Source organism: Psammomys obesus, unplaced genomic scaffold, assembly GCF_907164565.1.
Source record: "Psammomys obesus unplaced genomic scaffold, mPsaObe1.curated_primary_1811, whole genome shotgun sequence".
NCBI lineage: Eukaryota > Metazoa > Chordata > Mammalia > Rodentia > Muridae > Psammomys > Psammomys obesus.
The window spans coordinates 10,520,525-10,543,314 of record NW_026596073.1 but is presented as its reverse complement, the minus strand read 5'-3'; the positions used below and the strand labels follow the sequence as shown (position 1 = coordinate 10,543,314).

Here is a 22,790-nt window from a genome sequence, read left to right as displayed (position 1 = left end):
TCTGCCTCCTGAGTGCTGGGATTCAAGGTGTGCACTACCACTGCCTGGCAATTTCTATATTTCACACTAAAATATAAATTTTAATTGGTTCTGTCTGAATAGTGGCCTTCCCATTCTTTCTGCGATCTTCACGATCTTCACATTCTAAAGCCACCTGTTTGTCTTTATTTGCTATCTGTGAGTGTGATTCAATTGATGTAAGACTCAAGCTCTGCCTTTTTTGGGCTTGCTTATTTGTTTTCTTAGCTTAGGGTAGGTCTTAGCATGGCATCCCGACACTTGCTGACTCAGCTGCTTCATGCTGCTGGACAAAGCGAAGGCACTGGAGACAAAGATAAAGTGACATGGCATGTCCCTTCAAAGAACCTACAGTGCAGAGATAGCCTTCAAGACAGCCTAGCAGGAGGGGTTTTCGCTCTGACCTCAACAGGGACATGATGCACTGAGCACCTAAGTTCCAGAAGGAATGATGGAAGCCTTTCTCATTAAAAGAAGGATGAAAGCTGGAAGGTATATAGAAAGACCAGATTACAAGCATGGAGGGGTGGGTTTAAGGGTCATGATAACTAGCAAATTGAGGATTGCTCTAACACAAACGCAGGTGCCACTCGGTAAATACAGAGCACAGCGCCTGTAGACCATAAGAAATGTAGCCCGCATCCTATTTGTATTTTGAAACCAGGGAATCAAAAAATTAGGTGTATACTGAAGAAGATTGTTCTGACAGCAAAAGAAAAAGAAACAGGTTTTGAGCAGGAAGGGGAAGCAAACAAAGCCAAAAGCGGCGGCACAGGGTGTGAGCAGAAGGGTGACTGTTTTGGCTCGGTAGTGACACACAGTTTGTCCTCCTGTTTGTGGCTTCTGCATCTGCAAATTCAGCCAACTGCGAACAGAAGCTATTAGTGAAGCAAATTCATCTTCAGTTCACCTGCACAGTTTTGGGCCACTATTCCCTAAACAATAATTTTAGCAACTCTTCACATTTTAATTACATTATATCATGTGTTATAAGTAACTCAGAGAGGATTTGATGCGTGTGGGAGTATGTTCGCAGGGTACATGCAGGTGTAACTCTGCACAGGAAATCCTCGTGTCTGAAGATTTTGATATACACTGCTGTCCTGGATCCATCTTCCGAGGATAGCAAAGGACTGTCCAGCCTCAATTTTTAAGTCGTCCGCGTTCAAATTCCATTTGTTTGCTACCAACAAAATCGGAAGATTTTCGCATATATTTAAAAAATTTAATCCATATGTCAAGTGCATTAGATAAAGACTAATATCCATTTGAATCAGAAGAAACTGAGGCTCAGGGGGCGTGACACCATGCAAAGGAAAACATTCCCCACAGAGCAATATTGTCTCACCAGGATTCAAATGGTTGAGTACACGAGTTTTAGTCTAATACCTATTAGCGGAAATGAAAGGCAATGGGGTTTCCTGGAAAGCAGAATAAAGCCAGCACAGAATAATGATTTATTTTGCTTTATTTGGAAAGAGTAGCCCAGACTGGCCTGCAAGGCACTTTCCATGTGGGTCAACTTGACTGATTGTCCTGAATCTGCTTCCTGAGTGCTGGTTTCTGGTATTTCAGGGGTATACCACCATGCTCCATCTAGATATTCATATTCTGTCTGTCTGTCTGTCTCTTTCTGTGTCTCTGTGTTTCTCTGTCTCCCTCCCTCCCTCCCTTTTTCTCTCCCTCCTTCCTTCCTTTCTTCTATCTCCCTCTCTTTTTTCCCTCCTCTTTTTTCTTTCTTTACATGCTATGGCTTAAACCCAGGCCCTAACACATGTTAAGTGTTAGCTTATATTTCACTCTTGAGTCACTTTGAGACAGCTGTTTAATTTCTATGTACCTTACTTTCTGTGTGTTCATGTTTTCCCTCCAAAGCCAAATTCCATGAATTTGTGAACTGAATTACATTTCTTTAGGATGCTGGTTATTCTGATGAATTTGAGTTTGAAAGGAGAGATAGAGAGGGATTATTCACTGTGTAGGAAAAATGGAGGGATGGTAGAGAACCCGTTTTTAACTGTCAAATTTAGAAAACACCAGAAAGAAAATCTCATACATAGGAAAAAGCCGATCTCACATACTTCCAAATCATGGGGCAAATGGATATTTTGTGATTATTTTGACAATGGAAGTGATGAGGAATTATTCTCTCGTTGAGGAACACAGACCAGAGTAAAGTTTTTGTTTTTTGGCAAATCAGTTTCCAGTGAGTAACTGACAAACCTATCTAACTGGCATTTCTTGTAGACAATCTACCGAAAAGAAATTACAGGGTCACAATTATTTCAAGAATCAAACTTTAACATGAAAAGTGCATTTTCTTAAGGAAAACACACAAACTGTGACGCATACCAGATTCAGACCTTTGTGGAGAGTGCTGTTTTAAACTCCTCACAGGTTGGATTAGCAAATCGTGCTAAATGCAGACTTTTTTTTTTTTTTTTTTAATGAACTCTTCCATGCAGTGCCGTACCTCAGGGGAGATGTCTGTGATTCCAAACTGCGGTAAACTCTGATGCAAAACGTCGACATTAAGCGAACGCAGTACTTCCTCAGCTTGCAGGGCCTGTGGCTCTCCTGGTTTCCGGTTTACAGGGGACACAAACAACTCAACATGGCTCTTCTTTTCCTAGTGAGGGCACACCATTTGGGTATGTTAAAGATGTCTAAATGGCATTATTTTAGTTAGTTAGAACTCCAGAATGTAAAATTTAATAGTTTACTATATAATAATTTTACTATATAATAATTATATATAATAATTTTCTTTTTATACTTTATCATACAGTAATAAATTAATACATAGTAATATATAATGAAAGATATGAAATATGAACTATCAAAGATATGAGTAATATGTAATAGATTATAATTTATATAAAACATATAATATATTATTAATATATAATATTTATATTATTTTATTTATAGATGATATAATATATTCTATATTATATTAATTAATATATTAGATAATAAACATTTTATTATATATTACATAATTTACACATTATATTAGCCTACATATTAATATAACATATATCCTATATTATATTAATTTATATGCATTATACATAGTAATATAATATATAATGTAAGTATACATAATATAGCATAAATTATACCATAATATATTATGATTGTGTTATAATTTATATATACAAATATATAAATTACATACATTTTATAATATATTATATGTATAATATAATATATTACATTATTTATGTTGTTTTATATTATATTAATATATTAAATATATACAATTATATTCTGTATTAAATATGGGACAGAAAATATTTTATCTATTAAAATATATATTCTATTATTTATAATATACACTAATATGTATACTGCTATTGTTAATTTCAGAGAGCATAGCCAGAAGCAATATAATGTGGTTCTTAGTTCTACATCTTGCTTTAGCTTCCTCCTAAATACTAGAATTATAGGTTTGGACCAACTTAACATAAATTTTCAGAAGCTCCCTGAATACGTAGGCTTAAAGTCATATTTTATAGTCAAACGAGTTTGATCAAACCCAGTGTAAGCATCAACCATCAGGCACCACCATGTTTTATCTTTCCTCATCAAGGGTGAATGCAAAGGCTAGACTGGCCAAGGAAGAGATGTTGGACAAGTTTGACGTTCCCTTCCTCATTCTTTTGACCTTAAAATTTCCAAATTTTGAAACTCTACCCTCAATAGTAATGCATTTAATAAACCTGGACCCAGAGCCAAGGCATCTATTCACCAAGCTAGGTGCCCTGGCTGTAGTAACTGTCTTTGCTTTTGAATATTTTTGAGATGAGCTCTCCCTATGTTCTATCTAAGGCTAGTGTGGAGCGCCTTTATGTATCCAAGTCCAATACCAAACTCCAGATCCTCTGCTTCTACTTTCCCACTACCAGGGTAATGGTTTGGCATTATTCTGCCTAGCAAATCTTTGCTCTTAAAAAAAATGGCTTATTTATTTTATGTGCGTGTACGTCTGTGTGAGGTTGTCAGATCCTCTGGAATTGGAGTTACTGGCAGTTGTGAGCTGCTGTGTGGGTGCTGGAAATTCAACCCAGGTTCTCTGGAAGAGCAGACAGTGTTCTTAACCACCTAGCCGTCTCTTCAGCCACAACGTTTACTTTAAAAGATGCTAACAAATTCTTTATTTTCTTTTTTGAACTAAAACCTTTACAGTAGTGATTCAGTCTCTAAAAACTGCCTACTAAGAATAAATGCTTTTTGTGGGAATTGAAACAATTCAACTTTCACCCCCAGAAAAATACATAGAAATATAAATCAACCCTCAAAACAAATTCTGTCTATCTGAAAATACAGATACAGCTACACGTGTAGAGTAGACAGCTTAATTTGAATAAGGCATGCAATTTAATGAAATGGAAGCATTTATTTAGTCCTTTGTTGGGTTCCGAATATAATATAAATAAAGATTTAAAGCTATGAGAAAACCTGAAGTCTCTTAATTATTTAATATATTAATGATTTAAATATTATATATATTGTTATTTAGGTATTTTAAGCATATATATTAAGTATTAAATATATATGTGTGTGAATGTGTATTCATGTGCATGTATGTGTTATGTATGCATGTATATGAATGACGTGTATAGTAGCCCGTGGAGGTCAGAAGATGACATTGAATTCTGGACTAGAGTTGCAGGCAGTTGTGAGCTGCCATTTGGGTTCTGCGAACCAAACCTGGCTCTTTTGCGAGAACAGTGGTGCTATTAACCCAGACGCCACCTCTATATCTGCCCTTCACAGTCTCTGTCATGTGAGACTTAGACAACTAGACTTTTGCAAAGAAAAATAATCATTGTCAGGCATAGTGCTGTGTCATTTGCTTCATCCCAGCACCCTAGAGGCAGAGGCAGGCGGATCTCTGATTAAAGGCTAGCCTGGTCTACAGAGTGAGTTCCAGAACAGCCAAGGCCACACAAAGAAGCCGTCTGGTTTAAAATTGTTCAATTTATCCAATCTTCAGTGGAAATGAGATGATGTAGTTCATGACATCCAGGTTCCCAGATACTGAGAAAATGGGGTGAAGAATGTATGCGGGTGACTGGGGTAACGGGTCTAGAGTCATCCTACACAGGGCTTCTCTTGGTCACTTAGGTTTTTCTCACCCCCACTTCAGATGCCAATCTTAAGTTTTTTTCCATTTGAGCTTCTGAGGTAAGGATCAGTTCTTTTTCATTCATACATAAACCTTTGTTTTGCGCATTCAGCATCCATTCCATTGATAAGCTTAAAGGTCTTGAGTAAACAGTGTCCAGAAACCTGATACAGAAGGTTCCACCCCCTGAACTAATTTTGGAAGTGGTATCAGGTTGCTAGAACTAGTAATATGGTCTTTTTCCAAATCTATCAGGGAAGGTAATATTGAACTATGACAAGGTTGATAAACTATTTTCTGCACAGGGCCAGATTAGGTAAATTCCTTAGGCTTTATGGGTCAATCTGTTTGCTATCACAACTTAGCTTTGCCACTGTAAGCGTAAACACCGCCACACCACCACGTGTGGATTCCGCTTGCTCTAATAGAAATTTATTTACACAAACGGGTAATGTGGCAGATTGGGCTTATCAGTCATAGAACTGTGCCATGCTCTATAGCACTGTGATGATGAAGAAGCTGCTCGGATTCTGAAAATAGGAGAGATCGTCATCTTACAACAAGACGGTTGATGTGCACTTGCTGGGGTAGGAGCCCCAAGGCGGCAGCTACTCCTTGGCGGAAGATCCGAAGCAATGTTATGTTCAGCTTGTTTATATCCATTTGCAATGTCTGAAAAACAAAGATAAAAAAAACAAAACTCGAGTGAATACTGAGTCTCATATGGCCAGTTCACCACTAGTAACTGGCCACTGTGTGTGGGGGCTTTCGTAAGCCTGAGTGCTAATTCTGATACAAATAAAATCGCAGACCTACCTTATGTGGAAACTTAAATGGCAGTTAAGTGATGGTACATTATGTAATAAAGCAATTTTAAACGCGCCAGAAAATGATCATCTTTTTTAAAGAAAAGTACTCCACTGCAGTGTGGCTTAATCTACTTGGCTCGCCTTTTGGTGTCTGCAGCCAAGCCTGTTTCACCTCTCAAGGCTGAAGGACATATTTAATTCATGTCTGCACACAGTCGTGAAGAACGATGCTACGTAAGGTCCATAAGGCTTGACCTGGTTGTTCCTCCATAGAGCGATCTGCCCCCCAGTGCCAGGCAAACACATGACATGCAGTACGTACTTCCTCTGGTAGAGAGGCCTCACTGTGTACTTCACTCACGCGGACACAGATATACACGTAATTAAAAAATGAAATATTTAGAAATCATCTAACGATGTATAAGTGTTCATATACCATTTGCTATTCTTTCTTTATGGTTTAGAGCTGCTTCCCATCTGTAAATAACAGTTTAATATAGAGAGTTAAACTCAAGCTAAGCCTTCAAGGATCAGTAGAATTTAGACAATAGTGATGGTTTTCAGTTTATAGTTAATTTACAGTTTTGAGCATAAGTCCTTTATCTACCTACTAAAACCCAGTCCTTGATAGCTCTCCACAACAAAGACTGTCTTTACTCTGAAAGCCTGCCATCTACACTGCCCTCTGCCCTGTCTACATTGCCAGGGTATGGAAGCTGTTGTTCGACCTTGGAGTGTATGTCACAGCTGTCTGCTCCTGCCTTCCTCAACCTGCTTGCCTGAAACTCTGGTAAGGAGTCCCTGAGTTCTGGCTTGCCCACAGTGTTTGTCAGGCAGGCTGAGTAGGCAGGCACTGTCTCTGGTCCCCGTAGGGCAGGATTCAGTGCTGCAAGCAACTCTGGGAACTGAGAGACAAGGAGTTTGTGTAAGCCCTGGAGAGCTCAGTTCCCAGGGCCGTGATTAGCAGAGGCTTGTAACTGTGGAAACAGTATTAAGGTCTCACATGGGAAGTGAAATAGGAACTCAAGATTAAAATCACTCAACAAGACAACTCTGTAAGATGGTATAAAGCTGTGCTTTTAAACCAGAAACTTGAATGACCCAACTCAAGTGAAGAAATGCACAGAGGTAATCCTCAGAAATTGGAATCCTCCGGCTCACCACAGCGAACATTTGAGTAATTTGCCTCGGATTTCTGCTTGATGGTGAAAACTTGGATTGATTCCACAGAGCATGCAGGAACCTCTGACTATTGCCCTACAAAATAAGCGATGCTAAATTATAGCTTAAATAGATATATTATTATGTGTCGTATAAATATAAACAGACACGAACATTTGGGGTTCTAGTATGTGCCAGAGAGAATGTGAATGCAAATTTGGAAAAAAGGAAAGGATTCTTAACCCAATGGCAATTTTATTGCAAACAGAACAGGAGTGAAACTTCCTGTAGCTATTGGACATAGGTCACTCGTACCTTTGTGAGTAGATGCTGGAAACAAATAGCTCCTTCTGTGCTGCTGCATGCAGGCTCAGTTAAGATAAAGCACGAATTTCCAAGGCAATAATGAGGTTACAGCTTAGTTTCAAAGTTACCATGAAATAGCATATGGTGTTTCTAAGCCCTCTTGATCATTTTTATGATTTAATATTTCCATTTTAAGGAGAAATAGAAATTCTAAATGGGAATGTTAAGACATTTAATAGCATTCAGTAATTCGAACAGTTACTATGTGCATGAGTTTGAAATGTCCTCCTCAAAGGCCACATACTAATGACTTAAAGACTTGGTCCTCAGCTTATGGTGTCTGTACCTTAAGAAGCGGAATCTAGTGGGAGGAAGTTAGATTGCCACTGGGGTACCCTCGGACTAAGTACGCTCTAGCACCTTCCCCTTTCTTTGCTTACTGTCTCCACCATCTGTTTTGTAATATGCCCCTTTCACAGGCCCTTAGTTGATAGGTCAATTGACTATGGACTGAGACTTGTAAAAGCTGATTATCTTTGGTATATGTTAGAGTAAAAGAAGCTAACACTACATAAGGAAAACTGGGTACTGATATTGATAATTATAACCATATGAACATAAAGATTTATAATGAAAACATAGTCAGAAAGATTCCATTACGAAGTTTATTGGGAATCTCTTATTCAGAGGTTATGGAGTCAATTTTCCATTATTGTATTACCCCAGTAAAAGAAACAGCACTGGTGGTGGTGGTGGTGTGTGTGTGTGTGTGTGAGGTATATGTTTATGTACACATGTTTGTATGTGTGGTCACCCATTTGGGTTCATCCGGAGGTTATTTTTAAGGATGTCTTAATCAATTGCTTATCCATCTTATTTTCTGAGAAAAGGTTTATTAATGGACCTAGAACTCGGTTTCGACTATCCAGGCTAGTCAAGAACCATCCCCAGGGTCTGTTTCTACATCACTTCTGGAGTTATGGATGTGTGCTGCCAAGCCTAGCTTCTAAAATGGGTGCTCACGGTTTGAACTCAGAGCCTCACATCTGCACAGCAGACACGCTGTCTACCGAGCGTCTCTGCATCCCCTGATTAGCACTCTACAAGGTTTTCTTCGGAACCAGGTGTGGTAGCACATACCTATCACCCCAGCACGGGAGGCTAGAATAAAAGACTGAGTCCGAGGCTGACCTTAGTAATGTAGTTTTGGGTCATCCTGGTACATAGGGAGACGTTGGCTCTCTTCTTGCCTTCAAGGAAGGCTTTCTGGGTCACCAGCCTGCCCACTAAACTAGTTAAGGCCTATAGGCATTAGCTATAAATGGGCTGACAGAATCAACTAACAGCCTGCCCTTACAGTCCACTGGATGTGAATGGCTCTCAGCCATTTATTTTTAAAGGATGGTTGATTTTTTTCCCCTGGGAGGAGGGCAGTCAGCCCTCTCACAGTGCTAACGTTCAGCGTCACCTATCATTCGATTATACTCACCAGGAGTCATAACCATATCTAGTAGCTCAGTTAGACAAAAGAAGGTCGGACGACTCTCCTTACCTCTAGCAGATATACCTAAAATCCCTGAGAGAAATGCTGTTTCTCATTAGCAACAAAAAAAACCCCTACTTAACACATCCTCATTCTTGTCTTACTCCATTCTTAATCATGGAACCCCTTATCATCTTTGGTTAGGATTTGTATTGGCAAGTGATTTCCGGAACAGTTTTTCCGTCATGTATTTGAATTGAGCAGAAAGCTTCAATTCATTTGAAGTGTTTTTTTTTTTTTTTTTTTTTTTTTTTTTTTTTTTTTTTTTTTTTTTTAATCAACATCCTCTCTTGTCTCGTCACTGTCCTCTGCTACTGTTTACACACTTGTTTCAGTGGTCTGATTTCTATGCTTCTTTCTGCATAGATGTCCCACTCATGTTTCCAACCCAATGTTACCAACTCAGTCACTTTTTCCTCTCCCGCCGCACAGCTGACTTTCCCCCTTTCTTGTTTTATACGGTGAAGTATCACATTTGGTAGTCATTTCGACTCCTTTTCTTATTCTTCGCCATTATGACAGCAAATTGGTAATGTCTGCTCTATTGCCTATTGTCAGGGATCATGTCTTCTCTCTGCTCTCCCTTCTCAATCTTCCCTGAATACTCAACCCATTTTACCTTCATCTGTGTTTTAAATATCTCAGTTTAGATTCTCACCATGGCTGTCTAGACTATTTGAGTAAAGAACCAGTGAATTGCCAGTATTCCATGATCTTTAATTATTTTTTTCAATATTTCAACATTTATTATCACCATCGTGTGTGTGTGTATGCCCAATCACGCCATGAAACAGTGTGGAGGTCAGAAGAAAACTTATCAGGACTGCCTTAACTTCAAACTCCTATCTATTCTACATTACACTATACACACAGTAGTCATACCTGAAGTTTGTAATCATGCTATTATTCTCTTTTCCTGTGGTGTCTATTGACATATGGCTAGCTAGCAAAATGCAGTTCCTTCTCCCTGGAGACTCAGTTCCTTTCATAGAAGGACACCACCGTTCCTGGGCTCTTCATTTGGATGTGTCTCTTGTTTAGCTGGATTTCAGTATCTGTTACTTTCAGGTGAGGCTCAGAAGTGCTATATTTTTGGAGGCATTGTATCTTTAAAAGTATGTTTATGGTGCTTTTAATAACAAATGACATCTTGGCTGGATATTAGATTCTTGATTCAATCTCTATTTTTATTTTTTGCCTTTGAAACCTGCTGCTGTTATCTGAATGCCTCCTGGCAATGAAAGTTACTGTAAAAAAATACCCTGACCTGAGGCTAGTCTTCCTGCAGATAACTTGCTTTTCTCTGCCTGTAATCTCATAGGATTCTTTATCTCTGAAGTGAAGAAAAACACCCCCACAGTATTTCCTTGGTTTGGTTGTTCCTATAACACAGAATGCCTTTGAAATCTATAGATTTTAAACTTTGTTTCAGAAATATTATTTCCCATGTTATATATCAATGATCTGCTTCTGAATATTCTCACATTCAGATACCAATTGAACCACTGTATATTGTATTCCTTTTCAGCCTCACTGTTTCATATGTTTCCTCTGCTGGCCACTTGCATGCTTCTAGTCAATAAATATGTTTTCCATCCTGCTCTCTCCGTCCTTTCCATTTCCTTGGTTTCTAATGTAGTTTCAATTTCTCTAATGCATTTTAATTAACTTTGAAACTTTTATAATTTTATTTATTCTTAACAATTTCTTATGTGTCTATGATGAAATTTAATCATATTTGCCCCCGATATCTCCCCTCCAACCTTTGCCAGATGTCTCCAAAGTGTCCCTCTCCCAACTTAATAACTCACTATGTCCCGTTGCTGCTGCCCATATGTCCATGGGTGTGGGGCCATGCACTGGAAAGTAGCAATCTTATCAGCAGCCCAGCGGAACAGCACTTCAACAGCAGGGCCTGGGCTTCTGCACAGGATGTGGAGTCTTTTAAACAGGGAATGGTGCGTGCAAAACTTCTCTGTAAAACTTCTTTGTCTTTTGCTTATGTTTTAAAATATTTTTTTCACCCCAAGGAGTTCAGTTTCTGTATGTCTCTCAAAACATATGTCTCCCAGTGCCTATCTGTCATATTTAGACTTTCATTCATTATATGATCTTCAAAGCCCTGCTTTATCTGGCTCCTGTTGACTCTGATCCTTTTCTAATATTCCCCATTCAAATTGTTCTGTTTTTATATGTCCTCAGCAAACCACAGTCATTTTGACTATATGGCCTTTACTTTAACTTGCCAGCTGCTTATAGAGTTTTCTAGCATTAGTGTATAGTGACTCCTGGTCTTTCCTCCCTCTGTTTAGATTTCACTTTCTTAAAGAAGCCTTTCCAACATGACTAGTCTCTGTCACATTATTTTATTTCCTGATGGTATCTGTCATTAATTGACATGCCTTGTTTACTGATTTTTATTCCCTCAATAGAGCTCAACTGTTTATCTGATCCTCTGCCATCTCCTCCATGACCTCACACAAGGTAGGTATTGAATAAATCTTCGTGAAGCCAAAGAATATGAACTGTCATAATCGACGTTGTGTTGTTACTAAGCGGAAGAGTGTAATTTACACGGTAGGATTTGGAAGGGTGATGGGGACCAGGGCTACTGCAGGGGCTATTCTACTCAGTTGAGAAATAGGCACTTAAGAAATATGCAGAACTGATTTTGAATAATTTACATCTGATGTATAATTTAGTTCTGATTCTTTGACTATTATATATTTAAGAAACAAAAAGGTCCCAGGGTTAATCTTTTTTATTTTTAAATTGAAAATAATTTTTTCCATATAATATATTCTGATTATGTTTTCTCTTCCCTCAACTCCTTTCAGGTCCTTCCCACCACAATCCATTCTTTTGTTTTTCTCTCTCATTAGAAAACAAATAGGCATCTAAAATACAATAATAAGATAAAATAAAATAAAATAAACCTAATCTTATCTCTTTTTTCAAGTCTACTCCTATTATATAGTTAATATAAATTTTCCAAGTTGTGTGTTATTTTGATTACAAATTAAACACAGAGTTAGAAATTGTTAATGTCCTTTTTGTGTAACTAATTTGATAATTATAAAATTTATATTATTATTATATAAAGCAAATAGGCTTATGATAGAAGATATAAAAAATACAATAAATTAGAACAGATTCATCATTGATTACCCCATCTGAGATAAGCTTATGGCCTTCTTTATATTAGCTTTCTTTTGTGATTCGTAAGTTATGTCACATAAAGTACCTATGCTTATGTGAACATATTACATATATACCATTCAAATATCATCTATTTTAAAGTGGTTTAAACTTGATTTCTAGAGCTCCCTCTTTCTCATGACTTTGGAAGAAACCTTAGCCCCCCGATCTGATGTTTTATTCTGTGAGGTAGGCACAAATACACTTACACTCCTGGGTATTTGTTTCCCTTTATGCTCCCTTGGGGGCAGTATGTGACCCGTGTAATTGGGACATTCTCAGTAAGACAGCGGGGCATGCATAGTTCCGTGCTTTCCTTCTGTGTGCTAATTACCAATAAGAGCATATATTCTTGTCCACTCTTTGAAAATGATGCAGTACATTTTAAAGGATGTTTTTACAGAAAAGAGCTATAGTTGACCAGTGCCTCTTGTGACTGGTGAGCGCATCTTTCTAAGAAGATGGAGTCACAGAAGAATAGCCTCATTGTACACTTCAGCCTTGACTCCAGCATCCTATCAGCAAGGATTTGGGTGTTTTGATCTCATAAGTCTGCATCCTCTGTCCCTTAGAGTGTGGGAGGACAGAGATTCCATCTCTCAGTCTACTGAAACACAAACACTGCGTCACAGACTCACTTCACATCACTTCTCAAAGCCAAACCAAACCCCAAAAGGCTCTACAGGGTTCTTGTTAGTTGGCTTTGGTTTCAGCACAGGAATAGCCTGAGGTCAAAAGTCTGAAGGCAATCGGAGCATGTGAGGATTTGGAAGTCTGGGGTAGAGTCTCCACAAGCAATTTATTACAGCCACATGCATTCACGAAGAAAAACATGGATCATGGAAAGGCTGTAGGTTTTCTGAGTGGGAAATAATTGTGAATTTCAGGCAGTGATTCTCAATGTGGTTTCCGAGCCACTGGGAGGCCATATGAGACTTTATACACAATTGCATATATTTCTGATGCAAATTAGGCACTTAATCCATTTTGATGTATTACTGCATTTTAAATTAGGTATATGCTCTGTTTTATTGTTTGTTTGTTTTGTTTTGTTTTGTTTTGTTTTTGTCGTCCTGACACAAACTAGAGTTATCTGGGAAGAGAAGCCTCAACTGAGAACCGCCCCCCCCCCATCAGATTGGCTTGTAATCAATCCTGTAGGCCATCCTCATCCTATTGATTAATGCTAGATGTGGGAGGACCTAGCCTCTTGTGGGTGGTGACACTCCGAGCAGGTGGTCCTGGGTAGTATAAGAAAGCAAGCTGAGCAAACCATGGGGAGAAAGCTAATCTGCAGCACCCCTCCCTGGCCTCTGTATCAGCTCCTGCCTTCAGGTTCCCGCCTTGCGTTCTTCCCGTGACTTCTCTCTATGATGAACTTGTTACCTGCGAGTATAAGATGAAATAAAGCCTTCCTCCCCGAGTTGCTTCTGGTCATGGTGTTTTACCACAGCTTAGCTGACCACAGGTATATGACATTAAGAACAAGTTTTGGCTCAAACAAAGGAAAAAAAAATAAGCACCAAGGGACATTGCCTCTCATGGCAGCTATATTTTCACATTTATGCTTCAGCAAGAGTATCTCATATGGCTTAATATTTCTTCCCAAGATCCCTACTCTGGTGATGAACTCCCCCTTTAACACAATAGGTAATAATAGTGGCGTTTTGAGACATTCTGAAAGCAACTGACATACACACTTAATAAGATTTCTGTATTCCTGATGTTTTGGTCATGGGCATACAATTTTCATTGTAGTTATGGGTCACAAAATTCATTTATTTGGAGGCTGGAGAGATGGCTCAGTGGTTATGAGTGTGCACTGCTCTTGCTGGAGATTGGAGTTCAGTTCCCAGCACCCATAACCAGTGGGTCACAGCTACTCTTGACCCCAGGTCTAGAAAAATCCAACATGGTCTTCTGGCCTCCATGGACACCTGTACTCACATGTACGTTTCCACACACAGACACACATGCACTTCCACAAAACAAGGAAAGCAATTCACTGCTATTTAGTTAGTACAACTTGTGATGGTGGCGACGATTAGTAGTGAGTGAGAAGATATATTTAAATTTCTTGTTTGTTAAAGGGAAGACTTGGGCCAAGGACAATATTCAGGAGTCTCTTGACTTCTGTGTTCACACACGTTTAGAAGCATCTGTCCAGTGTGTGCTTACTCTAAGGATAATTTAACAAAATGATTATGTTTGCATGTTTAGAAACTGAGGGTAGGCGAGCAAATATCAAATAAATTTTCTGTATCAACAAATTACAGTTATGAGCTCAGGATGTTGAGAAAGATATGAGTTCAAACTGGGGTGGACATCTCTGTCCTTAACTCACCAAGAACTTCAGTTTCTTCATCTATCAAGTGGGAGTGATAAATGCATTCTTTGTTATGAGACTAACTTGGGAAATCATAAGAATTTAGATAGAAAAACAGCTAGCACTGGCATAGGAAAGATCTTCAGTAAACTTAGCCTAATGGTATGAATTTATTGCATACTAACACTGAAAACAATTCATTTGGTGAAGTACTTAGCTGCATATTCAGAACAAAGAGGAATAGAATAGTGACCAATAGGCGTAATACTTATTTACTAGAACAATTACTAATATCAGGGCCGGAAGTGGCATGATTGTATTGATGTTGTTCATGTTGGCAGATTTTTACATCTATCAAGGAATTTTAGCTAAAAGTCAGGCAATCAGAAAAAAGGAAAATACAACATTCAAATTATTTCATTTTGCCAAAAATAATACCATTTGTTTTATATTTGAGGTCAGAATGCCAGATTTTTGTTTGTTTGTTTGTTTGGTTTTGGTTTTTTTTTTAGAATGCCAGGTTTTAAGAAGGTTCTTTGACTTTTAAATCACTGCCTCCCTTTATTCTCCATCAAATTCAGCCCCCAAATTCACAGAGCACAGAAGATGCTTTATAGACATTGAATTAAATTTATATTTATCTTGCTTCTTTTTCTACCACTACAAATTAAATGCCAATAAAAGGCAGCCAAATTTAGCAACTTAGGTTAGAATCCCTTAGCTGATTCATTTGAAAAGCCTTTTATAACCTAATTTCCTCTTTATTTCATTAATCTCTCTCCTCTATTTCAATTTTACCTCTTAATTGGTGTCCTATTTTATCTTCTCTATTTTTGGGATAAGCCTTTCTCTGTTGCCTCTAAAGATTCTTTACACTTATCTGTTAGAACTTTGTATACATTTTCCTGAAATCTTTAAATTTTAAATAATTGCAATAGGCTTCATCATCATAAATATATTACTTTTTAAAAATCATGAAATGACAACCTTGATCTTCTGAGTACATATTTGCTGGAGGAGGCTAAAGCTTACATAAATTACAGAATTTATACTGTATACTCATGATATTCCTACCCTTGTGCTTTGTGACTTTGCATTTTTTAACTTGTAAAATATTAAATTTACACACACACACACACACACACACACACACACATACAAATCAAGGAAAATAGAGGGTCAATACAAACCTCTTAAGACAGAAGAAAAGCCATAACGTAATCATGATTAACTGTTATCCTGGTCACACTAAGGAATGTAGCAGCAACTTGCTTGCTTCAACAGACTTTTCAAGTCTCATTATTATATTCTCCAGTCAACAGACATTTCTACTTTCATCTCCCTGATTATCTTTCTTTGTCTCTGTTGTTATTTTCATCTAGTGTTATTCCCTATGTTCTCTTTCAATCTTCCTTGGGTGGTTCCTACTTCTTTCCTTCCTTCAGCATTTCTTATTCTTGGGGCAGAAGATGGAAGCCAAAATTTACGCTGAAGGTAGCTCAAACTGGATCCAGGCAGAAAAGGAAACACCCGGTGAACATTGTTGGAAAAAAAATAGGTCAGACAAATTCAGGCTTCTACAATGTGCCTCATCAAGGTAACAAATCTGGAGGAGTGTGGTGGCTGGAGCATAGCTTTAATCTCAGAAAAATAAAATTGCTGTGAGTTCAAGGCCGGCCTGGTCTACATCGCAAGTTCCAGACTAGCCATGGCCACATAGTGAGAATCTGTCTCAATGAATCAAGCACCACCACTACTAACAACAACAAAAGAAAAAAAGAAAATAAGAAACAAATTAACAAGCCAAAGCTAACAAACCTCAAACTCCCTATCATGTCTATGACTGCTTCACCCATAAAGCACATTTGAAAGGACAAGAGACATCCCAACACTGTGTCTAATACTTGAGTCTCACTTGTGAATGGCGTCTAGGATTGCTTAGAAATAGACATCATGGGCAAATGCATAAGCTTTAAATTCCCCAGAGAACTTGCTTTCTAGTCATAAACTGAGGTTGTTTTAAGCCACCAAACATACATCTATATTAAAAATGAAGAAATTATTAGTTTATACTGGCCACTTGCACTTTATTTGATAAGAGTAAAAGAGTCAGATGGCTATCTTTTTTTCCCCTTAATGTTCAGACAACAGGGGTATATTATCTCCAGACTTGCGGGGGGATCACATAGAAAAGCTTGAGCCACGAAATGGCAGAAGACCACACAAGCTCTGAAATGCCATCTGAGTGGTTTGGAGTCTAACCCTGCATGGGTGGATGTCATACATTTCTTTTCTTTTGATTCCCACCATGGAGGATTTCATGTTTCACTTCAGGGACTGTAATAGGGTTCTGCTTTCCCCCTTCTGGTGAGCTACACAATTCTCCAAGAAACATGATAAAAATGAAGTGTGGCTTATTGGCAAGTGTTTTTGAGATGCATCTAAAAGTGCTGCAGTTGAATATCCTTGGTGATCTTGATTATTTTTCTGTCACAGTGGGCATTACCAATTTTCTGCATAAGTTAAAGTGAATAGAGTGTGGAATAGGTTTTAGTATGCCCATGGTTCTTTCATCTGCAGAGGGAGATGGCAACATAATAATAAGCATATAATTTTCCCACAATATGTTATTTCAATGATTAGCACTTTCAGAGCCATCTTTTTTCTAGAAAAGCAAGATTCTGAGGGCCTGTTGTCTGCATCAGAGATTTTAAATACAGCACCACTGGGCCAGTTTTGTCTTAGTGCTTTCTTTTCTGTCTTAGTACTTCTTCATCCTTACAGTGAGACTTGCTTTTCTTTTAGTAGGATTGAGACTGTGATGTTTGTTAGGACCGATGTATCTGTGATTTAATTATTAAATTGCCCCATAGAAGTAAATGAATAAGTTGATCAGAAAAACAATGAGGTTACATATAGCTTACTTTTCCTTCTTGCAGCTAAAGATAGGAATGGTTAACCTATATGGCACAATTCAGATCAATTATTAACTGAGTGATTCACGATGATCACTTAAAAATAAATCAAAGATTTTGGAAGCTGTAGGGGAAAGTATTTTGGTACAAGGAGCTAAAAAGCCACAGCTGCTTTGTAGCTCTACTATCTTGTAAGTAAAAGTTTTTAACAGGTCAACATTCTTCATATGTATGTAAAGAAATTTTTTGAAAACTCCCTTCTTTCTCTTTAGTTTAAAAATCTGGCTGCTCAACTCTAAATTTTGGCCCTCCTTTGACGTTATTATCTGCTCATGTTTCATACTAGAGCTGCACTGAAAAGAAAAAAAAATCTGGCAGACCAATATTTTATAGGAAATGGAGCTTGATTTCATGAGCCAAATGACTAATCTGGGCTATCCTGATGATTGGTCTCTGTAATACTGAATCAGACAGAAAGTTAATCCAATTTTATTATAAGGATGTATGGTAATATCAGCTACATTATTTTTGACATTGTCATTTATCCTTAAGGACCATGGATAAAATAGAAATTGTCCACAGTCTTGTACCAATACTAATACTATTTTAAATGTTCAAACTAAATTTCCATTTTTTCCATCCCTGTATGCCCAGACCCTGTACACAGTGCCAAGAACACAGTGGGAATTCAATAAATATATCCTGAAATAAATTTCTGTCTAAACATTCTGTGAGATCCTTCTTATCTGAGAGCATTGCTTTCTATGCAGATTAACTAATGAATTCATAAATAATTTTTAATCAGGGCTAAAAATTATTGTGAGAGCTATTAAGATTAAAAGCAAAGGTTCTTGATTCTTTGAAAGAAAGGAGCAAAGCTGCCATTCCCAGCTGGGAACTAGGCCAGGGGCACCTCATATCAAAGCCTTTCACTCATCCGTCTCTTTAGTGGATCAGAACAGAAGATACTGACTGACATTTTAGCAAAGTCTCTATGTAACACGGGGACCGCAGAGGCCGTCATGGTAAAAATGGCTAGATTTTGTGGCTCAGCTCGCCACAAAATTTTCTAGTTACCACAAATAAGGTCACCCCACCCCCAAATGTCAGTGTGGAAACACACTGAACAAAAACAGAGAAAACATCTGCTTCACTTACTATCTTTTATGAAACTTTTGGGTTCTGTCCAAACAGATGCATTTGTAACTCCACTCTTCGGCGTGGCTGTTAGTTTTGCAGATGCCCCTGAGGATAGGGAGTCGTTACTGTAATGCTGAATAGCCGCAGAGTGTGTTTACACTTCACACTTAGAGGCTCAATCTGTTTCTCTGAGAATCAAAAAGCTTCTTCGCTGACTCATTCCAACAGCCACTAACAGAAAACCCAGCGTTTATGCTCCGGACCTCACTGCATCCCCCAGACCACCCTCTCCCCATCCCTATGGAATGATTCTCTTACCCTTTTGGAAACTGACCGAGTGTCGTGATACATCCGTCTTCCATTTGGGTTTCTCTTGTTATTCCCTCACCCTTGCAAGTTGCACTAATCAGAAAGCCTGGGAGCTGAAGTCCTGTTTAGTCACCTGGAGCATACTGGCTGCTACTATTTCTAGAGACGCTGCTGAGCCCCGGTCTACAGGCAGAGCTGGCGCTTTCCCAGGAGACACCCCAGGTGCTTGCTGCTTCGACACTCTAGTAGCGTTGAAATTCATGTGTTTCTTTTTCATTGTAATTAGCAAAACTGTAAAATGAGAATTTTATGAACTGTGGACAAGGCACGTTGCATTAGGAAAAAATTTATTTTTTTTTAATTTTAAAAGAAAACAGTATGTTTATAAGATATTTTCAGAAAAAAATAAGTGTTTTTTTAAGTTCTTACAGCTATCTAATTTTAACTCTCTTTATGATTTAGGAAACAGGAATTAATATTCATATATGTATTGAAGAGGAAATTAAAGCGACTGATAACAAACCCAAGTAATGAGTTGGAGATTCAAATATACCCTGGTCTGATTAAAAAACTAATTTTTTTCCTACCATTCCATTTTGGTTTAATACATGTAAATAAATGACTGTTATAATTGTTACTATTAGAGAAAATTTAGTTCGAAGACACATCAGATAGAGCAAAGGAAAGGAAAACCTTTTCTTTGTCTATACATAGCTAACCTCATTTTCTTAGGGTAAGAATAGTTGAAACACATTGCGAACCCCACAAACTGGGACATCAAAATACAAGGCATAACTCGTCAAGGTAAATCAGTTGTTGACGAGAACCAGTGCCTTCCTCCCAGCCCTAAAAAGATGTTCACGATCTTTGATCCAGTAATTCCCTTCCTGAAAATGTGTCTTAATGAAATGACTTCAGTGAATAAACATTAAGTCCTAAGAGTTTCTTGGCTAAATATTATTTAAAAAAAAAATCAGAGGAAATGTTAAGGAACATCAATAGACAAGGCATAAATAATTTTTGGCTCAGTCACATGAGTCTTCGTGAGGCAGGACAATCTGCTAGGGGGTCATCAAGGGTTTAGGCTCTCTCGATGGTTGGCCTGCCGTGCGTGGAACTGAGCAGGCTACTCCTCCACAGGAAACATGACGGGTGCAAACTGAGGGAAGAGAGGCCGGTTTCTAAAACCGTGTGTTTTAAAACTTTTTATCATGTAACTGCAGGCGACGAATTGGTGAGGTGTAGGTGAGGGCTGCGCTTCTGAGCGGTTTCTAAGTTCTGGCCACGCTTTGGCGGCCTCTAGTACACAGTCCTCAGGCTCATCCTGTTGAACCATCAGCAGCCTGTCAGCTCACAGGTGTTTCCCTCCTCCTCCTGACGGTCTTTTCACACGAGGCCCAAGGACCTTGCCCTCTCTGTGTCGTTTCTCTTCAGCCACTTCTTTACTTGTCTTTTGTTTTTCCTCTTTATCTTCAAATTCTTAAAGAGCCCTGTGCTTTGCTCTCAGTTTCTCCTCCTCCTCCTTCTCTTTCCAAACCGTAGACTCAAATTAACTGTAAATTCTTCCAGAGAAGTCAAAGCTTGCCCATCTAATGGAGCAACTACATACCCATTTACGTCAGGCTTAATCTTCTGACTCCTGCTCTCCCCACACTCACACAAGATTGGTTCTTTCCTCTTTTCTCTTTTTCTAACTAGAACCCTTAGTCTTTCAGTGCTTAAGTAAAAACAAAACAAAACAAAAAAAATAAAAAAATAAAACAAAAACAGTATCATTCTTTCTTTTTCTCATGTGCTACTATTGGTAACAGAAGTCCTTTTGTCCTTTGAACAGTAGTCACAGCAAAGTCACATCCAACACCCTTCACCACCACAACCCTCCTCCACCACTATGGTTCATAGTGTCAGGCTTCTATCTAATTGGCCTCTCTGCTTCTAGCTTTCTTTTGCCTCTGCACAAAGCCGGAGTGAGTAAAACACACACACACACAAACACACACACACACACACACACACACACACAAATTAGATCATATCAGTGCTATCTTAAAACTCTCTGAGGGGCATCCCAACTTGTTCAGAGTAAAATCTGAATCTGGCGTGGCCCTATTTGAGTGCCGACTTAGCAGCTCCCTGCCTCCATCCTTGCCATCCCCCCTTTAATTTCAGTACCTTTTTCTTTTTCATGTGTACATGTATGTATGTTATGTATGTACGTGTATACAGTTGTGTGTTTGTTCATGTATGGGTGCACATGTGTTGAGCACATGTTTGTGGAGGTCACAGGCAGACATTGGGATCTTCCCCCACTCATCTTCCATGGTATTCTTTGAGGCAGTATTATCAATCAAACCCAGAGCTGCTCGATGAGGCTAGTCTAGCTATCGAGCTTGCTGTAGGGATCTGCCTTCCAAAACTTGAATTATGAGTAGGCTGCCACACCCACCAAGCATTTACATGGATTCTAGGGCTCTAAATTCAGGTCCTCAGGATTGCACAGAAAGGGCATTAACTGCAGAATCACCCCTTAGTCTTTTCTCTATACTCTTTATTCTTGTCCCTTCAACACACCTAACTCCCCCTCCCTGCAGGTCTTTGCAGTGGTGGCTTCATTAATAGAAACTTTTTCTAAGATACAGTGGGTCCCAGTCTCTCACTCTATCCAGATTTCTGCTAAAACAGTACTTCTGTGGAGGCCTTCCTAAGGAGAGTATTTTAAAACATCATCTCGTCTGTCACCATGTGCCTTCTTAGCATTTCTTATTCAGGATATGTTATCTATCTACTGTACCTACTTGAAGGTTTTAAGCCTGTACTTAGTTTGGGTTCTGGGAACTGAACTTAGGTCTTCTGCAAGAGCAGCAGGTGCTCTTAACCACAGAACCATTTCCCCAACTTCATATTTCCAACATATAGGCTTGATAATGACCATATGCATCCCTTGAAATAACAGTTTGTCCATCATGTGAAGATTCAGAATAATCTGCCAACCAAAGACTTGAGAGCTTAAAAAAAAGTCCTACATTTATGAATGGTTAAGGAGTTTCTCATGAAAGGACCTGTCCTATGGAAAGTGAGGCCTACGTCTCTGAAACGGGGATTGAAGGCTGAGAGCCTATAAGGAAATAGGAAGCAAATCAAAACTTACAACAGAACTCCATGAAATGAAAATAAAATGCACACACTTACACATGGCCTATATATTCCAAACTGCTATGCTGTTTTGTTATTCTGTGCATACTCAAAGCGATAAATGCTAAATGTCAGAGGTGAGGCAGGAGAAGACTCCACTGCCATTTATGCCCAGAGAACACAGTTTCACCCAGTGATGGTCCTAGGTCTGGAGCCTCAGCAGCATCGCTGGTACAGATAACAGAAGCGTCACTATTAAGCCCTGGAAGCCTGCACCAGCTGCAGGAAGCCATCACCTCTGTCAAGATTTTCTAGGCACAGGAGGTTCGGGAGTAGGTTGTCCTGAGGAGAAAGAGCAGTAAACCTCTCCCTTACATATGTCATATGAAACTAAAAGGAACTCTTGGTGTTGTTGAGGGAATCCCAAGAAACAGCAGTGTGGGGACACTGAAGAGGACCAGAGATCTGGTAAGACTGGCTGTAGAGGGGCATTGTGGGGCAGGTAGCAGAGAGGACAGTCTTATGACCATACTGAGATGGGTAGGACAACAAGAGTTTCTTTTGACTTTGAGGATACTACATACTTTAGAATGCTCCTCTCTTAGTTAGTTACTTTTCAACCAGTTTGCTTTTTCTTATCATTAGGATTGCAATTTAAATTACTTTCATTCAGTGCCCCCTTTGCTATGCTCTTAAATTAACTCTCCTAGTCCTGAACTAAAAAGCCTTCCTTCCTTCCTTCCTTCCTTCCTTCCTTCCTTCCTTCCTTCCTTCCTTCCTTCCTTCCTCTCCCCTCCCC

The 22,790-nt window shown here is 38.7% G+C and overlaps 1 protein-coding gene across 5 annotated transcripts in view; it reads right to left on the bottom strand.

The window, feature by feature from the left end:
• Ptprr (protein tyrosine phosphatase receptor type R) overlaps positions 1 to 22,790 on the bottom strand; it is a 263,312-nt gene that overhangs the window by 92,860 nt on the left and 147,662 nt on the right. For 3 of the 5 annotated variants that reach the window (XM_055626072.1, XM_055626074.1, XM_055626076.1), the window contains 2 exons: positions 5,711 to 5,824; positions 2,492 to 2,647 (listed from right to left, as the gene is read on the bottom strand). In XM_055626072.1, coding sequence (XP_055482047.1) covers positions 2,492 to 2,647; positions 5,711 to 5,824 — 270 coding nt within the window. Of the gene's footprint in view, positions 1 to 2,491; positions 2,648 to 5,710; positions 5,825 to 18,868; positions 18,941 to 22,790 lie in introns of those variants that run through there. The other 2 variants (XM_055626077.1, XM_055626075.1) reach the window with 2 other exon arrangements.